The sequence below is a fragment of the Neltuma alba genome, unplaced genomic scaffold, assembly GCF_004799145.2.
Source record: "Neltuma alba isolate B1F8T4 unplaced genomic scaffold, ASM479914v2 tig00013762_pilon, whole genome shotgun sequence".
NCBI lineage: Eukaryota > Viridiplantae > Streptophyta > Magnoliopsida > Fabales > Fabaceae > Neltuma > Neltuma alba.
This window is the reverse complement of record NW_021637894.1, coordinates 11,080-26,512: the sequence shown is the minus strand read 5'-3', so window position 1 is coordinate 26,512 and position 15,433 is coordinate 11,080. Positions and strand designations below refer to the sequence as shown.

Below are 15,433 nucleotides of genomic sequence, written 5' to 3'. Positions count from 1 at the left end.
GGAGCCCAAATGCGAATTAAAAAAATAAAAAATATTGATGATCTGGGTCAACCCGCCTGACACCCCCGTCCCCCCTCTCTCCTCCCCCTCGTCTTTCTTCTTGCCCTGTTCTTTTTGCGTTCTCGATCTCCGATCGGCAAGTTCTTGTCTCTCTCTCTCTCTCTCTCTCTCTAAGCGGAATTCGCTCGATTTTTCTCGTTTATTACAATGACACCAATCTGCATCTGGCGATTCTGCTGTGAATTTCTGTTGCATTGCCACGATGTAACTGTAAAATTTGATTCATTGATTTGACCTTACATATATATATATTCGGACGCAGTATCTGTTCTCTGGTCTCACTGCGGAGTTCCTTTGTTTTTAGTGTACTTTCTCATACTGTGTTGTGTTGTTGCTCTTAGTGAAGATCAAACCTCATTCGAACTCTAACTTTGATTCCGTTTGGCTCCCATGAAAATTCCGATAACTTCTCCATGTCAATATCTGGATTTGATCTTCAGGAAAAAAAATGTCGGGCCAAAATCAACGTCTTAACGTGGTCCCTACCGTGACAATGCTTGGAGTCATGAAAGCTCGACTGGTGGGAGCTACGCGAGGCCATGCTCTTCTCAAGAAGAAGAGCGACGCCTTGACGGTACAGTTCCGTCAGATCCTGAAGAAGATAGTGTCAACAAAGGAATCAATGGGGGAAATCATGAAGGGCTCTTCTTTTGCTTTAACAGAGGCCAAGTACGTTGCTGGTGATAACATCAAGCACTTTGTGCTCGAGAATGTTCGAGAAGCTTCCCTCAAGGTTCGCTCTCGACAAGAGAATGTGGCTGGTGTTAAACTCCCGAAATTTGAATACACAAAGGATGGTGACATCACTAAGAATGATCTTACAGGTTTAGCAAGAGGTGGCCAGCAAGTTCAGAGTTGTCGTGCTGCTTATATAAAGGCCATTGAAGTTCTTGTTGAGCTTGCTTCACTTCAGACCTCGTTCTTGACCCTCGATGAGGCAATCAAGACCACAAATCGAAGAGTGAATGCGCTTGAGAATGTGGTGAAGCCTAGAATAGAGAATACCATTAGTTATATTAAGGGAGAGTTGGATGAACTTGAAAGAGAGGACTTCTTTAGGTTGAAGAAGATACAGGGCTATAAGAAGAGAGAAATAGAGAAGCAAATGGCATCAGCTGAGAATTTTGCAGAGGAACAGTTTGCTGAGAAGCTGGCGCTGCAGAGAGGAATTTCATTGAATTCAGCCCACAATTTGTTGTCTGCAACAACAGCTAGAGATGAGGACATTATTTTCTGAACATACAGAGGTTGCTTTTTTCCCCTTATTTGTCAATATTCTTTTGTCCTAGGTTGTCTTCTCTCATTGTGTTCATACTTCATCTTTGTTGTGTTAAGAGTTATTTACAATCTTTAGGTGACAGTATTCTTTAATTTGAATAAAGGCGTTCAGCATATGATTTATTGATTCATGTATTATTCATGACCATTATCCTGTCACATTTGAGTTCAATTTTGTCTCTCTGATGTGAGGACCATTGCACTGAAACTTGGAATCCCTTTTTATCCAAGTCGTTGGAAATAGTTGTAATCTTTCTTTGGAATATGATTTTGCCTAAAACAGAGTTCTGCACTTGCTTTGTTTGGATCTCATCAAGATCATTCTTTTAGTCTCTCTTGGGGGATGAAGCAATTTGTGCTTGTAGCCTCATAATTACACTTTTCATGTTCTCATGTATTACCTCAGGACCTTAATACAAAACAGTAACGACTCCTCGCAGCTTTGCAAAACTTGGTTCTATAGAAAACTGCTCGGATCACAATGCTTGGTTATGGGCTAGAGCGGAGGTAGCCCATTCTTGGAGATGGGACCAACATACCCAAATGTAGCAGTAATGGGCTGTATTCATCCCTGCATCGTAGTTTTATGCCATGGGCTTGCTACGTTTCTAGGGGATATGGATCTACCCAATTCATTGGAGAATTGTAGAGCACCTCATAGCCTACTGACATTGATATTCTCTTATAAATGAAAAGCTGCGGATTCAATCGCTTGTAACAGCAGGTTAATATTTGTCCTTTTAATTAAAAAAATATTTGAAAATTGACTGAATATAGTTAAATTAACAAAGTACATCACTACTTTTATACTGCAATATCTCTGCTTTCAGAAGGAGCTTAGCATCCCTATTTACACTACAAAATAGGTCTTATATTTAGATCGGAGGAGTATATATACATATATATATATATATATATATATATAAGCCTCCAATTTGTCCGATCCAATTTTTAAGAAGATATCTCCTCTTTCTCTACTTATCTAAACTAATTTTTGAACAATTTTCTTTTTAATGTTTGAATCTAGTAAGTTTGAAATTAGGGGTCTATATTTATGAGATTTGAGTTAAAATATTACATCCCTAATCACTTTTTGAGACAAATATTTTTTGTACTAAGTGCTAGAGAGCAAAATTGTAAAATTTACTTGTAGTTTTTCCCAAAGTCCACTCATCCAAAGATGCTTCAATTAGAGAAAGTTGGGGGTAACTTGTCTTGGGAGGCAAATCAACTGCAGAGATTCAAAAATGTTGGCGTTTTTGCTTCTTGTCCAATTAATTAACAAAATAATGCAAATGATTAGAGAGATGGATGAAGAGGTTATTTCGTAGGGGGGCCTCTTTTTGAATATTGAATTGGAATTATGTGAGAGGCATGAATCACATTGGGAAATTTCTAGCCTTGAAGCCGTCGAAATATAATAATATTCTTTTAAGGAGTGTGTCCCTATATTCCACTTATGATTAATCTGAGCGATTTACTATTGTCTATCTGGCATCCATGAGGATATTGCCTCTAACAATGTCAATTAATAATTAAAACTAATTGAGTCTAATAACTTTATAAAAGTAAAACAGCTTTTCCAGGCAAATCAATAAGAGTTGTTTACATTTAGTATCTCACAATATACTTGATTAAAAAACAGCCGCTTTAGGAAAATATTTATATTAATTTAATATATATGCCACGTGATTGTCCTTTTCTTTAAGAAGGGAAAAATGCAACAACAAAACACAAGAAGGTTCCCCCGCGGTGCCAAGTTGCAGATTTGGTCTCTTTGATGTGTACTATACATAATGTTAAGTTTGAACAGCAAATTAAACATCAATAATTTAATATCTGTTTTGATTATATGTATATGTTCCTTTTTTTTTTTTGGGGGGGGGGGGGGACATTTTTATGCCTTGTATATATAAATATTGGTGTTCGCTCTTATCACGGAATAGACAATGGAGCACGGCAAGTTTCATTTGTTACGCTGGAAAGAGTGTTTTCCTTCACCGTATGACTACTTTTTATTAATTATTAAATAAATTTGGTCTCTTTTTTTTTTTAAATGTGATTTTGGGTTGCAAGGTGAAAATTGAAGTATCGTATTCTGACACAAAATATTATTGTCACATCTTCTCTCCATATGTATGTAATCTATGTATGTACTTTTATAAAGGGCGGTGGTGTTCATTAAAAAACCAAAAAGATAAAACAGGGGCATAACCCCGCGGGGTTAGGTCGACTGACTGGGATTGTCTTAGCTTAACCACGGATTTCGGGTTCGAGACGTAGGAACGCAACACTTCAAGGGGCCAGGGGCGCCGTCCGTATGGATCCTTGTAAGCCTCCGAATCCGGATTAGTCTGGAGACGTTGTCACGGCTGAAAGACGCCTATTTCCCTGGGATACCGGATGGAGTAATCCAAAAAAAAAAAAGAGGGGCATTAGTCACACACACACACATCAATCTATAATATAAAATTTCTCAATATCATATATTATTTATATTTAAATTATATATGCACTATCTTCTATCCTAAACATAAAACTTAAATTTATTTTGTTTTTAAGATTTATAATGTGTTCTAAAAAATATCCCTATTGAATAGTTCTAATGTACAATGAAGTCAAAATACATTTGATATATAACTAACTAAATTAATTTTTTTAATCTCTCCAAATTATTTATCTAACTCATTTATTAACAACTTATAAAAGAAAAAAGCGTACACTAGCATAAAAAAGTCTTTTTAAAACAATTAAAAAAGAATTTGTGTACTCGTTCTATATATCCTGTATAAAGTCAATCACGGAAAGTCTAGAACTTTTTATACCATACTGGGAAAAAAAAAAACTTTTTGTGTCGGTTTTTAAATCGATATTGAGAAAGACTTTCAACCAATGCAGAAAAGGTTAATAAGACAAAAAAAATCTTCAGGTTATATAATCTTTAATCCCTTTAGTTTATTTTCATTTTGATTTTGATCTCTTAAATTTCAAATCACAGATTTTAGTCTCTCAATAGACAAAATAGTACAATTTTTTATTAAATTATAAAGGTTGATGTTTTAAATAAAAAAAATTTAATGGGCAAAAACCCGTGGTTTGAAACTTGAGGGATCAAGACTAAAATGAGAACAAACCTTAAAGATTACAAATTATATTGACCCAAATTCTTTACTTTTTTCTTTTTATATTGGCTGTCTTGTACAGGTGAAAAATCGATGAATCTACATCTCATTTATAAAATTTTCACTGGTTATCCATTTTACATCATCTCTATTGTCACCAACGAAAAAGAAAATCCTGTTGTAAAAATATTATTTCAGGAAAATTATTACGAGATCACAAGAAAATAATATAATTATGAAAAAGTGCTAATAATAAGTGAGTAGTATGAACTTATTATTATTTATTATATTGAATGTATTTTTTATAATTATATTCCTTTAAACATGTTGTAATTTTTTGATATTATTCCTTTTTTTTTATCTAAACATTCTTTTATTGCTTAAAATGTTGTTGGTTACTAAAGCCAGATATTCTCAAAACTACTATTGTTTTGCATGCGCTAAAAGGAGGGAGGGGTTAACTGTTGTGAGCAAGTTGGAGAGATGGGATTAGGGTTCATTTCTAGGGCACTCCATAAGCTTCTGAGGAACCCTATAGTAAGCATCCAAAGATAAGGACTTGATGTGGCCATGGCGGATTGGTTTCCCGATTTCCCATATTGCACAACAACCTTTGACAATAAAATTAACATCAACCGCATTTTACAGTGGATTGAGATGTGGATAAAATCTGATTAATGACATCATAAACTCATATGACGGAGCTCACTCGACAAGCTAAATTTAGGATTAAGGGGTAAATTTAGGGTTAAGAGCTAATAATTGGATATTAAAAAATTAATTAAATTAATTATTTATAATAAATAAGTATTGAATTTTCTAAATTATTCTTTTTGATATATGCATTGTAATCCCTTGTTGAGAACCATTTACAATCAATAGAGGCGTTTTTAAGGGGGGGAAAATACAAATTTAAAAGATAAAATGAATTTATGTTCTATATTTAAGACTGAATCCGACCCATCCATTAGCTAAGAATACAGGTAATATATTACTTCTGGTCCTTGATATAAGAGCTAGTTGACTAATTTGAGTGGATTAAAAAAATTAGTTATGTTAGTTATTTGTAATAAATAAATGTCGTTTTTCCTAAAATATCTTTATTAGTCAAGTGTATTGGCTAGAACCACTATTACTGCAAGGACTACTTTATAAAAAAAATTAATATAAAAGACAAAATAGATTGGAATCTTATATTTAGAACAAAATAAAAATCAAACGAGTTCTTATATTAATGATTAGAGAGAGTATAAGAAATATGTGTAAGAATCTTGACAAAAAAAAACTTTTATATTTTGTAAGATAAAATTCTTCTTATATTTTTAACTCATATTTAGTTGGGGTTGTGAGAATTATCCATTTATCATGTTTTTGGATGGGATGGTGGCGACATTGTGGCCAGACGATGCTTAAACGTGGAGGATTCTGGAACACAGCTAACAGGGTTTAAGATAGAGCAGGCAGGGCTTAAGATCTTTTGTTGTTTCCTATTACGATGCTCTGTTCATTTTTCTTTTATGTTTCTTTCACATGATTTGCCTTGTTTTGTTTCTGCAGATGACAACGTTACGCTGTTTCCTGTGAAGGTCCTTCTGGATGATTTGGGTTTGGAATTTCTTGTGTCTTCCACTCACTGGTCTGGCTTCCCTCGTCATGGATAGCTTCTGCAGAGAAGCAAATTTTGTAAAATAATCTTCTCCTCCGATGCTTCCACTCCAAATATAAGAAATAATTGTTGAGTTTATATTGATAGTAAATACTCCTCCGGTCCTTATTATAAGACCCAATTTGACTTTTTATTTGATCCTAATTATAAGACCCAATCCATTTTGTCTCTTATATTTATGCATTTTTTCCAACATAATCCTTCTAATAATGATAGTTTTAGCCAATATACTTAATTAGCAAGGATATTTTAGGAATGACAATACTTATTTATTATAAATAACCAACTTAACTTACTTCCTTAATCTCCTCAATAAGTCAATTGGGTCTTATAATTAGGACCGGAGGAGTATAACATATTAATTTACTTTCATTTGATTCTTAATAATTTTATATAAAATGATAGAGTCAGTTAAAATTAGTTAGAGGAGTTCTATAATTGTGAAATATCAAAATTACCCTCAATGGTTAGAGGAGTTTTATAATTAGTTAGAGATACTATGAAATATGCTAGGGTTTCCATATAATTCTTTTGCTACTTAAGGGTTAAGGTGTAAATTTGTTCTAAAAATATTCACTCAGGGGTGTTGGATATCCACAAGTTTTTTTTTTAATACCAATTTGCCTTAAAAATTTAAAATTGTAACAATTTTATCCCATACCGTTAAAAAACTAACATTGACTGTCAAAATAGCCAAATTGATTGTTAAAATTTTTAACTGTTGAGGGCAAAATTATTACGATTTTAAATTTTCAGGACACCTTTACATCTAAAAAAACTTCTGAGCACCTAATGCTAAAAGCGCCTTTCTCATTAAAAATTTATATAGTAAGAACAGGAAGGAGAGTGATTTGTTTCCCCTCAAACTATTCATATTAATTTTTGCCATCAACTATTCTTATTTATTGATTACGTGTATTATGTTATACGGAATTTTTATTAATGGGAATAATAATTAAAGAGATAATTTTTTTAAGTATTAATTAAAGGTTTCGCGTCCATGTTCAGGAGCTTTGCGTGGCGAACTGCAATTAGCATGTCACGTGACTGTCTTCATCAATTTTCCGCCTGAAAGAACTCTCACGTGATTGTCTTTCCAACTTGAAAGAAGCAGAAATACGCAATGCCTTATTAGTGGACTTTGAATTCTTTTTTATAAATAACCCATTCCGTAAATCAAAAAATTAATTAAAAATAATAAATAAGTATAAATTGAAAGTTTTTTTCCTCCAAAAAATGCCGATGCTTCACACGCACACAAATATATTTATATATATGATGAATGCTTTTATCGTTAGGCCACGAAACGGTTCGTTTGTTTCTACATTTGTACCACAGTTGTCCTTCATTCCGTGACTACTTCAATTAATAGATAAAGAAATTTGGTCAACCATGTTTATAATTTTATTATTATTTGCTTTTTCTTCAAATATAAAAAGACTAAGATACTTAATCATATGGTAGTGAATTTGCAAGGGTGTTTTGGCCGGAGGATTTTGAATTGCAAGTTGCATATTTTATACAAATTTTTGTTTTTTTTACTATGTTTGAAACAATTTGCCGGCCGCTTTAATCAATAACTCAAGAATAATATGTTTTCATTATGAATTGGGGTGAAAAATAATATTATCAAACTAATCCTTATTCTTAATATAAGAACTAGTTTAACATTCAATTTAGTCATACATATAAGACCCCAGTTCATTTTGTCTCTTGTATTTGTCTATTTCTTAAAAATAGTTCTTGTAGTCATTGCATATGTTAAAAATTTTATCAAATGATAATTCTAATTAATACACATGATTAGCAATAATATTTTAGAAAAGACAACAATTATTTGTCACAAATAACTAACCTAACTAATTTTTTTAAATCTAATTACATTAATCAAACTAATTTTTATATTAAGAATTGGAGGAGTTTCATCTATGATTGCTCTTGCAAAAAGCAAAGATCAAATAGGAAACAAATTAATTGGAATTGTTCAAATAGATAAAACGGTAAGATCTTTGTAATCTAAATGAAAAGCCAGCGCTTTTCTACCCACGTTTCGATTAAGAGAAAATTAGGATGGAAAGAATACTAAAAAGAAAAACTACAAAAATTAGTAAATTTTTTTTTTTTACTATTTGGTAAAGCTTTTTCCTAGTGTTTCCTCCTCCTATTTTCCCCTTACTTTTCCCTGATCCAAACATAGTATTGAGGTTTTCTTAAGCGTGAAGTTATGACTTATGAGTTTAAACAATATGTACAAGGCAGTAAACAATGATGAGTGTATGAGGTATGACAAAAAAAAAAAAATAGATGCTCTGTGGAGAGGATATTTTTGATATTAAAAAGTAGGAGTTAATCAGGCATCAGTAACCTAATCAAGATGCTTATGTGGCTGATTAGATTAATGAAAGGTCCAATCCCATAAGTTCAATTATTGATTTAAAAATTGCACGCATTGTTATTCTCCTTCCTCTTCTTCCTTTTCTGACATTTGAAAATATTTCTGCTTATGTCCCCTCCATCTCCAACTTGGCTTGTTTTCCTCATATAATAATAGCCAGCATATATTCTTATCTCTAATATTAAACTACTAATTTTGTCCACCGCGTCAATTTTCTCCATTGCGTATTAGAACTAGGTTTCTAGTTTCGTGCGTCTAGCTAGTGAATATATATATATATTTATATAATTGTATCATTTACTTATATTTCTAAGTAACTAATGAAAGAGAGAGCAGAAATTAAAGCGTGGAAACAAATAAGGAAGAATTATAATCAGGTCCCATTGCTGTTTCTCAGCCAGTACGAGTGAAGGAAGACTGGAAGAGATCTCTGATTTTTTCTCTTGTCTGGGTAAGCGTCTTTTTTTTTTTTTTTAAAGGTCAGGCCACTGCAAAACGATTTTATTGGACCAAGTGGAGGGGAATACAAGAAGCTGATTGGTGGAGAGGTGGGAGACGACATGGTTTTGCGTTAGTGGAGGGAAATGGAGAGAATGCCTAAGTGGAGAGGTTCCGCGCCGGGTAGTTGACTGCCTTCCGCCTGTTTCTTCGGATTGATGGAATATTGTACAGTGTGTCTATGGGAGAACCCAGAAAAAAAAAAACTACTGTATTTTTATATTTTTAAATTTTAAATTAATCATATTTACTACACTTGAATACCAATTAATAATATTTAAAAAATAAATGACAACATATTTTCATATTTATTTTTAATTTGAGATTTTGAAATTTTAAAAGTATTTTTTTGGATTTTTTTTACTTATTATAATGTCATAATTTCTCCCTCCATTCCTTGTTATAAGAAGTATTATAAGATATATTTAAAAGTTATCTTAAATTTTGTTTATTGATTTCTCATTTTATACTCATTTAATTACTCATATTACTCATATCATCGTATTTAATTCTTACATATTCTCTCTTCTACACGTTATCTTTCATCCATGTAGATGAGGATATTTTTGACAAAAGATTATATTTTTTATACATTTATTGTTTTCAATTAATTTTAACCAACATTTTAAATAACATAATTTAGTTAATTATCTCTTATAATAAAAAACTGGGGAAATATTTCATTAAATTTAAATGATGTAAATTAAATTTCATCAGAAAAATGGCAATCTCAAAAAGATAAAAGCCGGGAATTATGTGGAGGGTACTTGAACCTGAAAAATTAAAATTCCTCCCAGCTGGAGTCCACTTCCATCCACGTCACTCTTTCTCCCTTCCTCTGTTTTTCCCTTTCTGTCTTACCCGTCTGATTGAATTTAATTCAGGCAATATCTATTTAAAATTTTTTAGTGAAAAATTATTTCATCATAAATTTTATATAAAAATTCAAAAAATTATAAGAATTAAATTAATTTTGAACCATTTAAATTTTATTTAAATGAAAACCATTCCAATTATTATTGAATATGATTTTTTTTTTGTTTTACAATCTCGAATGCTGCAATTAGCTTTCCTCTGATTTTTCAATTCTTTTAATCTCAATTATTAGATTAAATTTAAAGCACAATAGTTACATCAAATTTTTTATATTTGTTATTGTTCTTTATTATGCACTCCTCCTGCCCTAAAATTAGGACTGGACGAGTACTTAACAACAAGCGTCTTCATCTCCCTTTATATAGGTCTAAGATTAGAATTTCGCATCCAGCTTAGTATTCATTGTCATTAAAAAAATATAAATAATTGAAATTTATTTATTTTTCATAAATTAGAATTAGAATTAGAATTTCTTTAAAATATCAAAATTTAAATATAAATAATATAAATATGGTATAGTGATTAAGATGACAAGTCAAAGAAAAGGAGAGTGAAAGAAGCTGAAACGGCAGGTAAGCGACCTCCCAACCCGATATAGGCCATACCCCTCTAATCATTACTTAATTAATTAATTAATTAATTAAGAGCTTTAACGCCGCTCATTAATTCCATAATTAACCCTGACGAAATAATTAAGACTTTAATTCAATGCTTAGACCTAGAATGCGCGGGAGAGAGAGTAGGTCTAATTAATGAGTCGCATGGCCCCACGTCACCGCACTCTTGTTCCAAAATTTCAACCCTATTTTTTTCTTAAAAAAATAATAAATATATTTTATTTTATTTTATTTTATTTTGAGCACACAGATATTTCTGCTCTTCAATTTTAAAACCGTGGATTCTGGATCATCGTTGCCCAGTGTTTCTCGCTGTCTCTTACTAAATCCATTCCCAATCTTCTGCTTCCTCCTCTGTTCTCATCGCTTTCCTATTTTTGCCCTCGTAAACCCTATCTCCTCTCTGGTTTTTTTATCGTCTTCCCTCTCTCTTCTCATATATGCAACATGAGAACCTTTAGCCCCTCCACAGGCTTCTTCGCCATGTTGTGTATTCGTCGTACCCCTCTCTCCTGGAAAAGATTCATTCTTTTCGACCTGGGTCTCTCCCATTTCTCCATGTTCCTTCCCTTAATTACCTCCTAGTCTATCCCTTCTTCTTCTCAAATTACGAGTAGCAATTCCTATTACTACTTGTTCTTAACCTTCCGTTCTTCTTCCTCCCTCCGCCGCCCCCGCCACCGCTACCACCATCTCCGCCCCCCTTTTTCCCTTCCCGGCGATATGGCCCGAGTCAACGCGCAGGCCCCGCATCAGAGTCAGAACAGAACGACTCGCCCCGGAGCATTCTGTTCAACAAGTACGAGATGGGGAGGGTCCTGGGTCAGGGAAACTTCGCCAAGGTGTATTACGCCAGGAACCTTGTGACGAACGAGAGCGTCGCGATTAAGGTCATCAAGAAAGAGAAGCTCAAGAAAGAGAGGCTCGTGAGGCAGATCAAGCTGGAGGTTTCCGTGATGCGATTGGTCCGGCATCCTCACATCGTCGAGCTCAAGGAAGTTATGGCCACAAAAGGAAAGATCTTTCTGGTCATGGAATATGTCAAAGGTGGAGAATTGTTCTCCAAGGTTGCTAAAGGCAGGCTTAAGGAAGATGTCGCGAGAAAATATTTCCAGCAATTGATTAGCGCCATTGATTTCTGTCACAGCCGTGGAGTCACGCATCGTGATCTGAAGCCTGAGAACCTTCTTTTGGACGAGAACGAAGATCTGAAGGTTTCTGATTTTGGGTTGTCGGCACTGCCGGAGCAGCGTCGAGCCGACGGAATGCTCGTGACGCCGTGTGGAACGCCGGCTTACGTGGCGCCGGAGGTGCTGAAGAAGAAAGGGTATGATGGATCCAAAGCTGATATTTGGTCATGTGGTGTGATTCTCTATGCTCTTCTTTCTGGGTATCTGCCATTTCCGGGTGAGAATATTATGAAGATTTACAAGAAGGCATTCAAAGCTGAGTACGAATTACCAGATTGGATTTCACCCGAAGCTAAGAATTTGATCTCTAATCTTCTTGTCGCCGACCCAGAAAAGAGATATTCGATCCCAGATATCATGAAGGACCCATGGTTTCAAATCGGGTTCATGAAACCAATCGCGTTCTCGATAAAGAAGGAACCAGGTTTCGATTTCGACGAGGAGGAGAATGAAATTAAAGAGAAAGAAGGAGGAGAAGCAGTAGTAAGATCAGAAAAACCGTCCCGACCATTTTACAATGCGTTTGAGATAATCTCATCTCTGTCAAATGGGTTTGATCTGAGGAGCTTGTTCGAGACACGAAAGAGGTCTCCGTCGATGTTCCTGTCGAAGCTTTCAGCTCCGACGGTTGTGGCGAAGCTGGAGACGGTGGCGAAGAAGCTGAATTTTAAGATCACAGGGAGGAAGGATTTTAAGGTGAGGATGCAGGGGGAAACAGAGGGAAGGAAGGGGAAGCTAGCCATGACGGTGGAGGTGTTCGAGGTGGCGCCGGAGGTGGCGGTGGTGGAATTGTCCAAGTCATCTGGCGATACGCTCGAGTACATGAAGTTCTGTGAGGATGAAGTGAGGCCTGCACTGAAAGACATAGTCTGGAGCTGGCAAGGAGACAGTACTAATAACAACAACAACAACAATAATTCTCAAAATTAAGTTGGTATTTTGAAAAAAAAAAAGATTTCTGGGGGTGTTTTCCTAAGATTCAGTTAGGTTTTTCCACTCTTAGTACTGTGAGATATTTGGAGGTGTATGGTAAAGGTGTCTGAAAATAGTACTGAAAATAACAAGAATTGCAGGGTACGGACAATATCCAAAAGGATCTGGATGTAAAAGTCTCCCTGTCTCCGTTAATGGTGTGTGGTTGTTGATGAATGATGCATGAAGTAGGGTTTGGCTGTTGATTTGATCATCAAGTGGATTTTCAAGGCTGTTTCTTTTGTACATATGTATTTGAATTGCAAAATACGTACAGATCAAATGGGAACTTGAAGGTCACAGATGACAGAACATGTTTGAAAATGGGTGTGAGAGAATATTCATATTGATTACTGAAGATTATAGTTTAAAAAGATTAACATACTTAATTAATTTTTTAAATATTTTTAAATTAATTATTTAGTTTTTATATTAAAGATCTGGTAGTATTGTGAAGATGGTGAATGTTTTAACTTCCAAACTTTTGTTAGGTCCATCATTAGATGAGCTATGAGTGAAATGGAAGCAAATGGGAGATATCATTAAAAAGAGGAAGAAGAGTAAATGGGAGATCACTTTCACCTCCACCGCAGTCTATTGGTAGATTGTGAAAGAGAATAGTTCAATAAATCGAATCATATATGTATGAATGTTTTAGGTAAGATTTGGAAGGAGATGAAAGACAGCGGGGAGAATATATGCATAATCCAAAATCATGTTTTCACATGAATAACAATCTTCTTTCCTCTCTCAAACCACGTTTTGACACCTCCAAAGTGATTGATATAGATGAGCTTTTTAATTACTTGGGGATAATTTTTCTCAACAGAATCTTTTACTTTTAAAGGGCTCAAATCCAAAGTAATTGACATGGGACAGATCTTAGATTTTTCCCCCCAATACAATCAACTTTTAAACATGCATATATTAATATGCCAACACCAAATTTTTAACCTTTAACCTACTCCAAACATGACAGTTTGCGTTGTTACTGAGCGAGCAGTAGTGAGGTTTTAGTTGGGAATTATAAGTTTTCTTAGCAAAATATTTTTCAATGTTGAATGCTCAAATTCTAGATTTCACCTAAAAAATATATACTTTCATAAACTTTGTCCTATAATCAAAATCACATGTTTAGTGAAAAGTGAAAGTTTTGATTGTTAAATTTGGAGGATACAACCAGATACAAAGTTGGAAGGGGAAAAAACAATTGGAGCATGAAGAAAACGATATGCGTTGAAAAGAAGAGAGAGAAGCAGAGGCCTGGGTGGTTTCTTGGCTTTGGCTCTGTCCAAAACAAAACAAGAGGCTATTGAATTAGTAAACGGGATTCCACTTTAATAAGCTGATGTGGACCAATGGGAGGCACAAGATTTGCAATCCTGTAAAGCCCTGTTGGTTAGGAGGATATGATATATGAGAATAATGAGAAATTGGTTGAGAGAGAGAAAAGAGAGGGAGTGGATAGGAGAGTTGTATCACACAGCTCAGAGAAGGGAAAGGCAACAATAATGAGCTGAGTCAGCTCAGAGTCATCTGATTTGTGGAGGTTGGAGGCAAGAGGCTCCTATTCGGCTATTCCCTTCAACTTGCACTTCACTTGTCTCAACTTGCTCCTCTTTGATGTTGACCATGATCAAATTTACTCTCTTTTCTTTTATACTACTTCTATTTTTAATATAAAAACTAGTTACCTAATTTGAGTAAATTAAGAAAACTAGTTAAGTTAATTTTTTTTGTAATAAATAAGTATTTTCTTTCATAAAATATTTTTACTAATCAAGTACATTGGTTAAAATTACTATTAAGACTACCTCAAAAAAATGAATAAATATGAAAGACAAAATATATTAGAATCTTCTATGTATGACCAAAATAAAAGTCAAACGAACTCTTATATTAATAATAGGAGGCCATATATAATTATTCCCACCACCTAATCCTAATTTATTCATCACTACCAACATCTTCTTCATTTGGTTCCCCTTTCCTGATTTGTTGATACGCGTTCTCATAACACCTGATTGTAAATATATTATTTTTTGGTAACAACTCATAGTCATATAATGTCCCCCCTCATCAAGATATTAAGCTTGTTTCTTTCTTGATCGGATGAGTATAATAACTTTATTGAATAGTAAATATAGATGTTAGTTAAGTGATTTATTTTGATTCTAATTATAAGTCTTCAGTTTGTTCTCTTAAATTTACATTTCTTAAACTATTTATATTGATTGCACATGTTAAGGGGATTTTTATTAAGGGTAGTTCCAACACAATTATGGAAATGATTAGACACAGTATTTTAGAAAAATTTTAATACACATTTTTATCAAATAACCAACAAAGTAGGGGAAGAAGATTTTTTTGGTCCAGTTTAGGTTACATCATCAAATTTTTATATATAAATATATAATTTTACTATTTATTTATTATTGTACATACTTTATTCTCGTAAGATATATTGCACGTTAAATACAGGCAAAGTTAAAAATTTGTTAAATTTTAAAACACAATCAACAAGATTTATTTATTTATTTTACTTTCGGTTGAAACTAACTTATAAATAAGACTAGATGAATATGTTATGAAACGAAGAGAGTATTCTTTATATATTCCCAAGTCCCGTCATTTATTGTTATCAGACATATTTAATTTTTGCAGCTTCCATGGTTCAATTTACAAAGTATTTTATGCAGTGTTAAGAGTAATTCATGCATTTATTTCCAAACAATGCTTCTAGCAGATAAAAAATTTAC

General features: G+C 33.6%; 2 protein-coding genes across 2 annotated transcripts; both read left to right on the top strand.

Annotated features, from left to right (window-relative positions):
* Window positions 1-428: 428 nt before the first annotated feature.
* LOC114739087 (V-type proton ATPase subunit D-like) lies at window positions 429-1,381 on the top strand. Its single transcript, XM_028927141.1, has one exon. It carries the CDS (start codon window positions 509-511, stop codon window positions 1,295-1,297), a length of 789 nt encoding a protein of 262 aa, XP_028782974.1. The 5' UTR covers window positions 429-508; the 3' UTR covers window positions 1,298-1,381.
* A 1,906-nt stretch (window positions 1,382-3,287) lies between these two features.
* LOC114739085 (CBL-interacting serine/threonine-protein kinase 5-like) lies at window positions 3,288-13,063 on the top strand. The gene is made up of 4 exons (XM_028927139.1): window positions 3,288-3,297; window positions 6,018-6,096; window positions 9,006-9,084; window positions 11,130-13,063. The coding sequence occupies exons 1-4, from the start codon at window positions 3,288-3,290 to the stop codon at window positions 12,630-12,632; spliced, it is 1,671 nt and encodes a 556-aa protein (XP_028782972.1). The 3' UTR covers window positions 12,633-13,063.
* The last annotated feature ends 2,370 nt before the right edge of the window (window positions 13,064-15,433 follow it).

Bases quoted from the DNA above. Each gene is read 5' to 3' on its own strand.
- LOC114739087 (XM_028927141.1), top strand. From the start codon at position 509: ATGTCGGGCCAAAATCAACGTCTTAACGTGGTCCCTACCGTGACAATG.
- LOC114739085 (XM_028927139.1), top strand. The intron at 6,097-9,005 runs GTCTGGCTTCCC...TTTAAAGGTCAG, and splicing joins CTTGTGTCTTCCACTCACTG to GCCACTGCAAAACGATTTTA. The intron at 9,085-11,129 runs GTTTTGCGTTAG...AATTACGAGTAG, and splicing joins GAGAGGTGGGAGACGACATG to CAATTCCTATTACTACTTGT.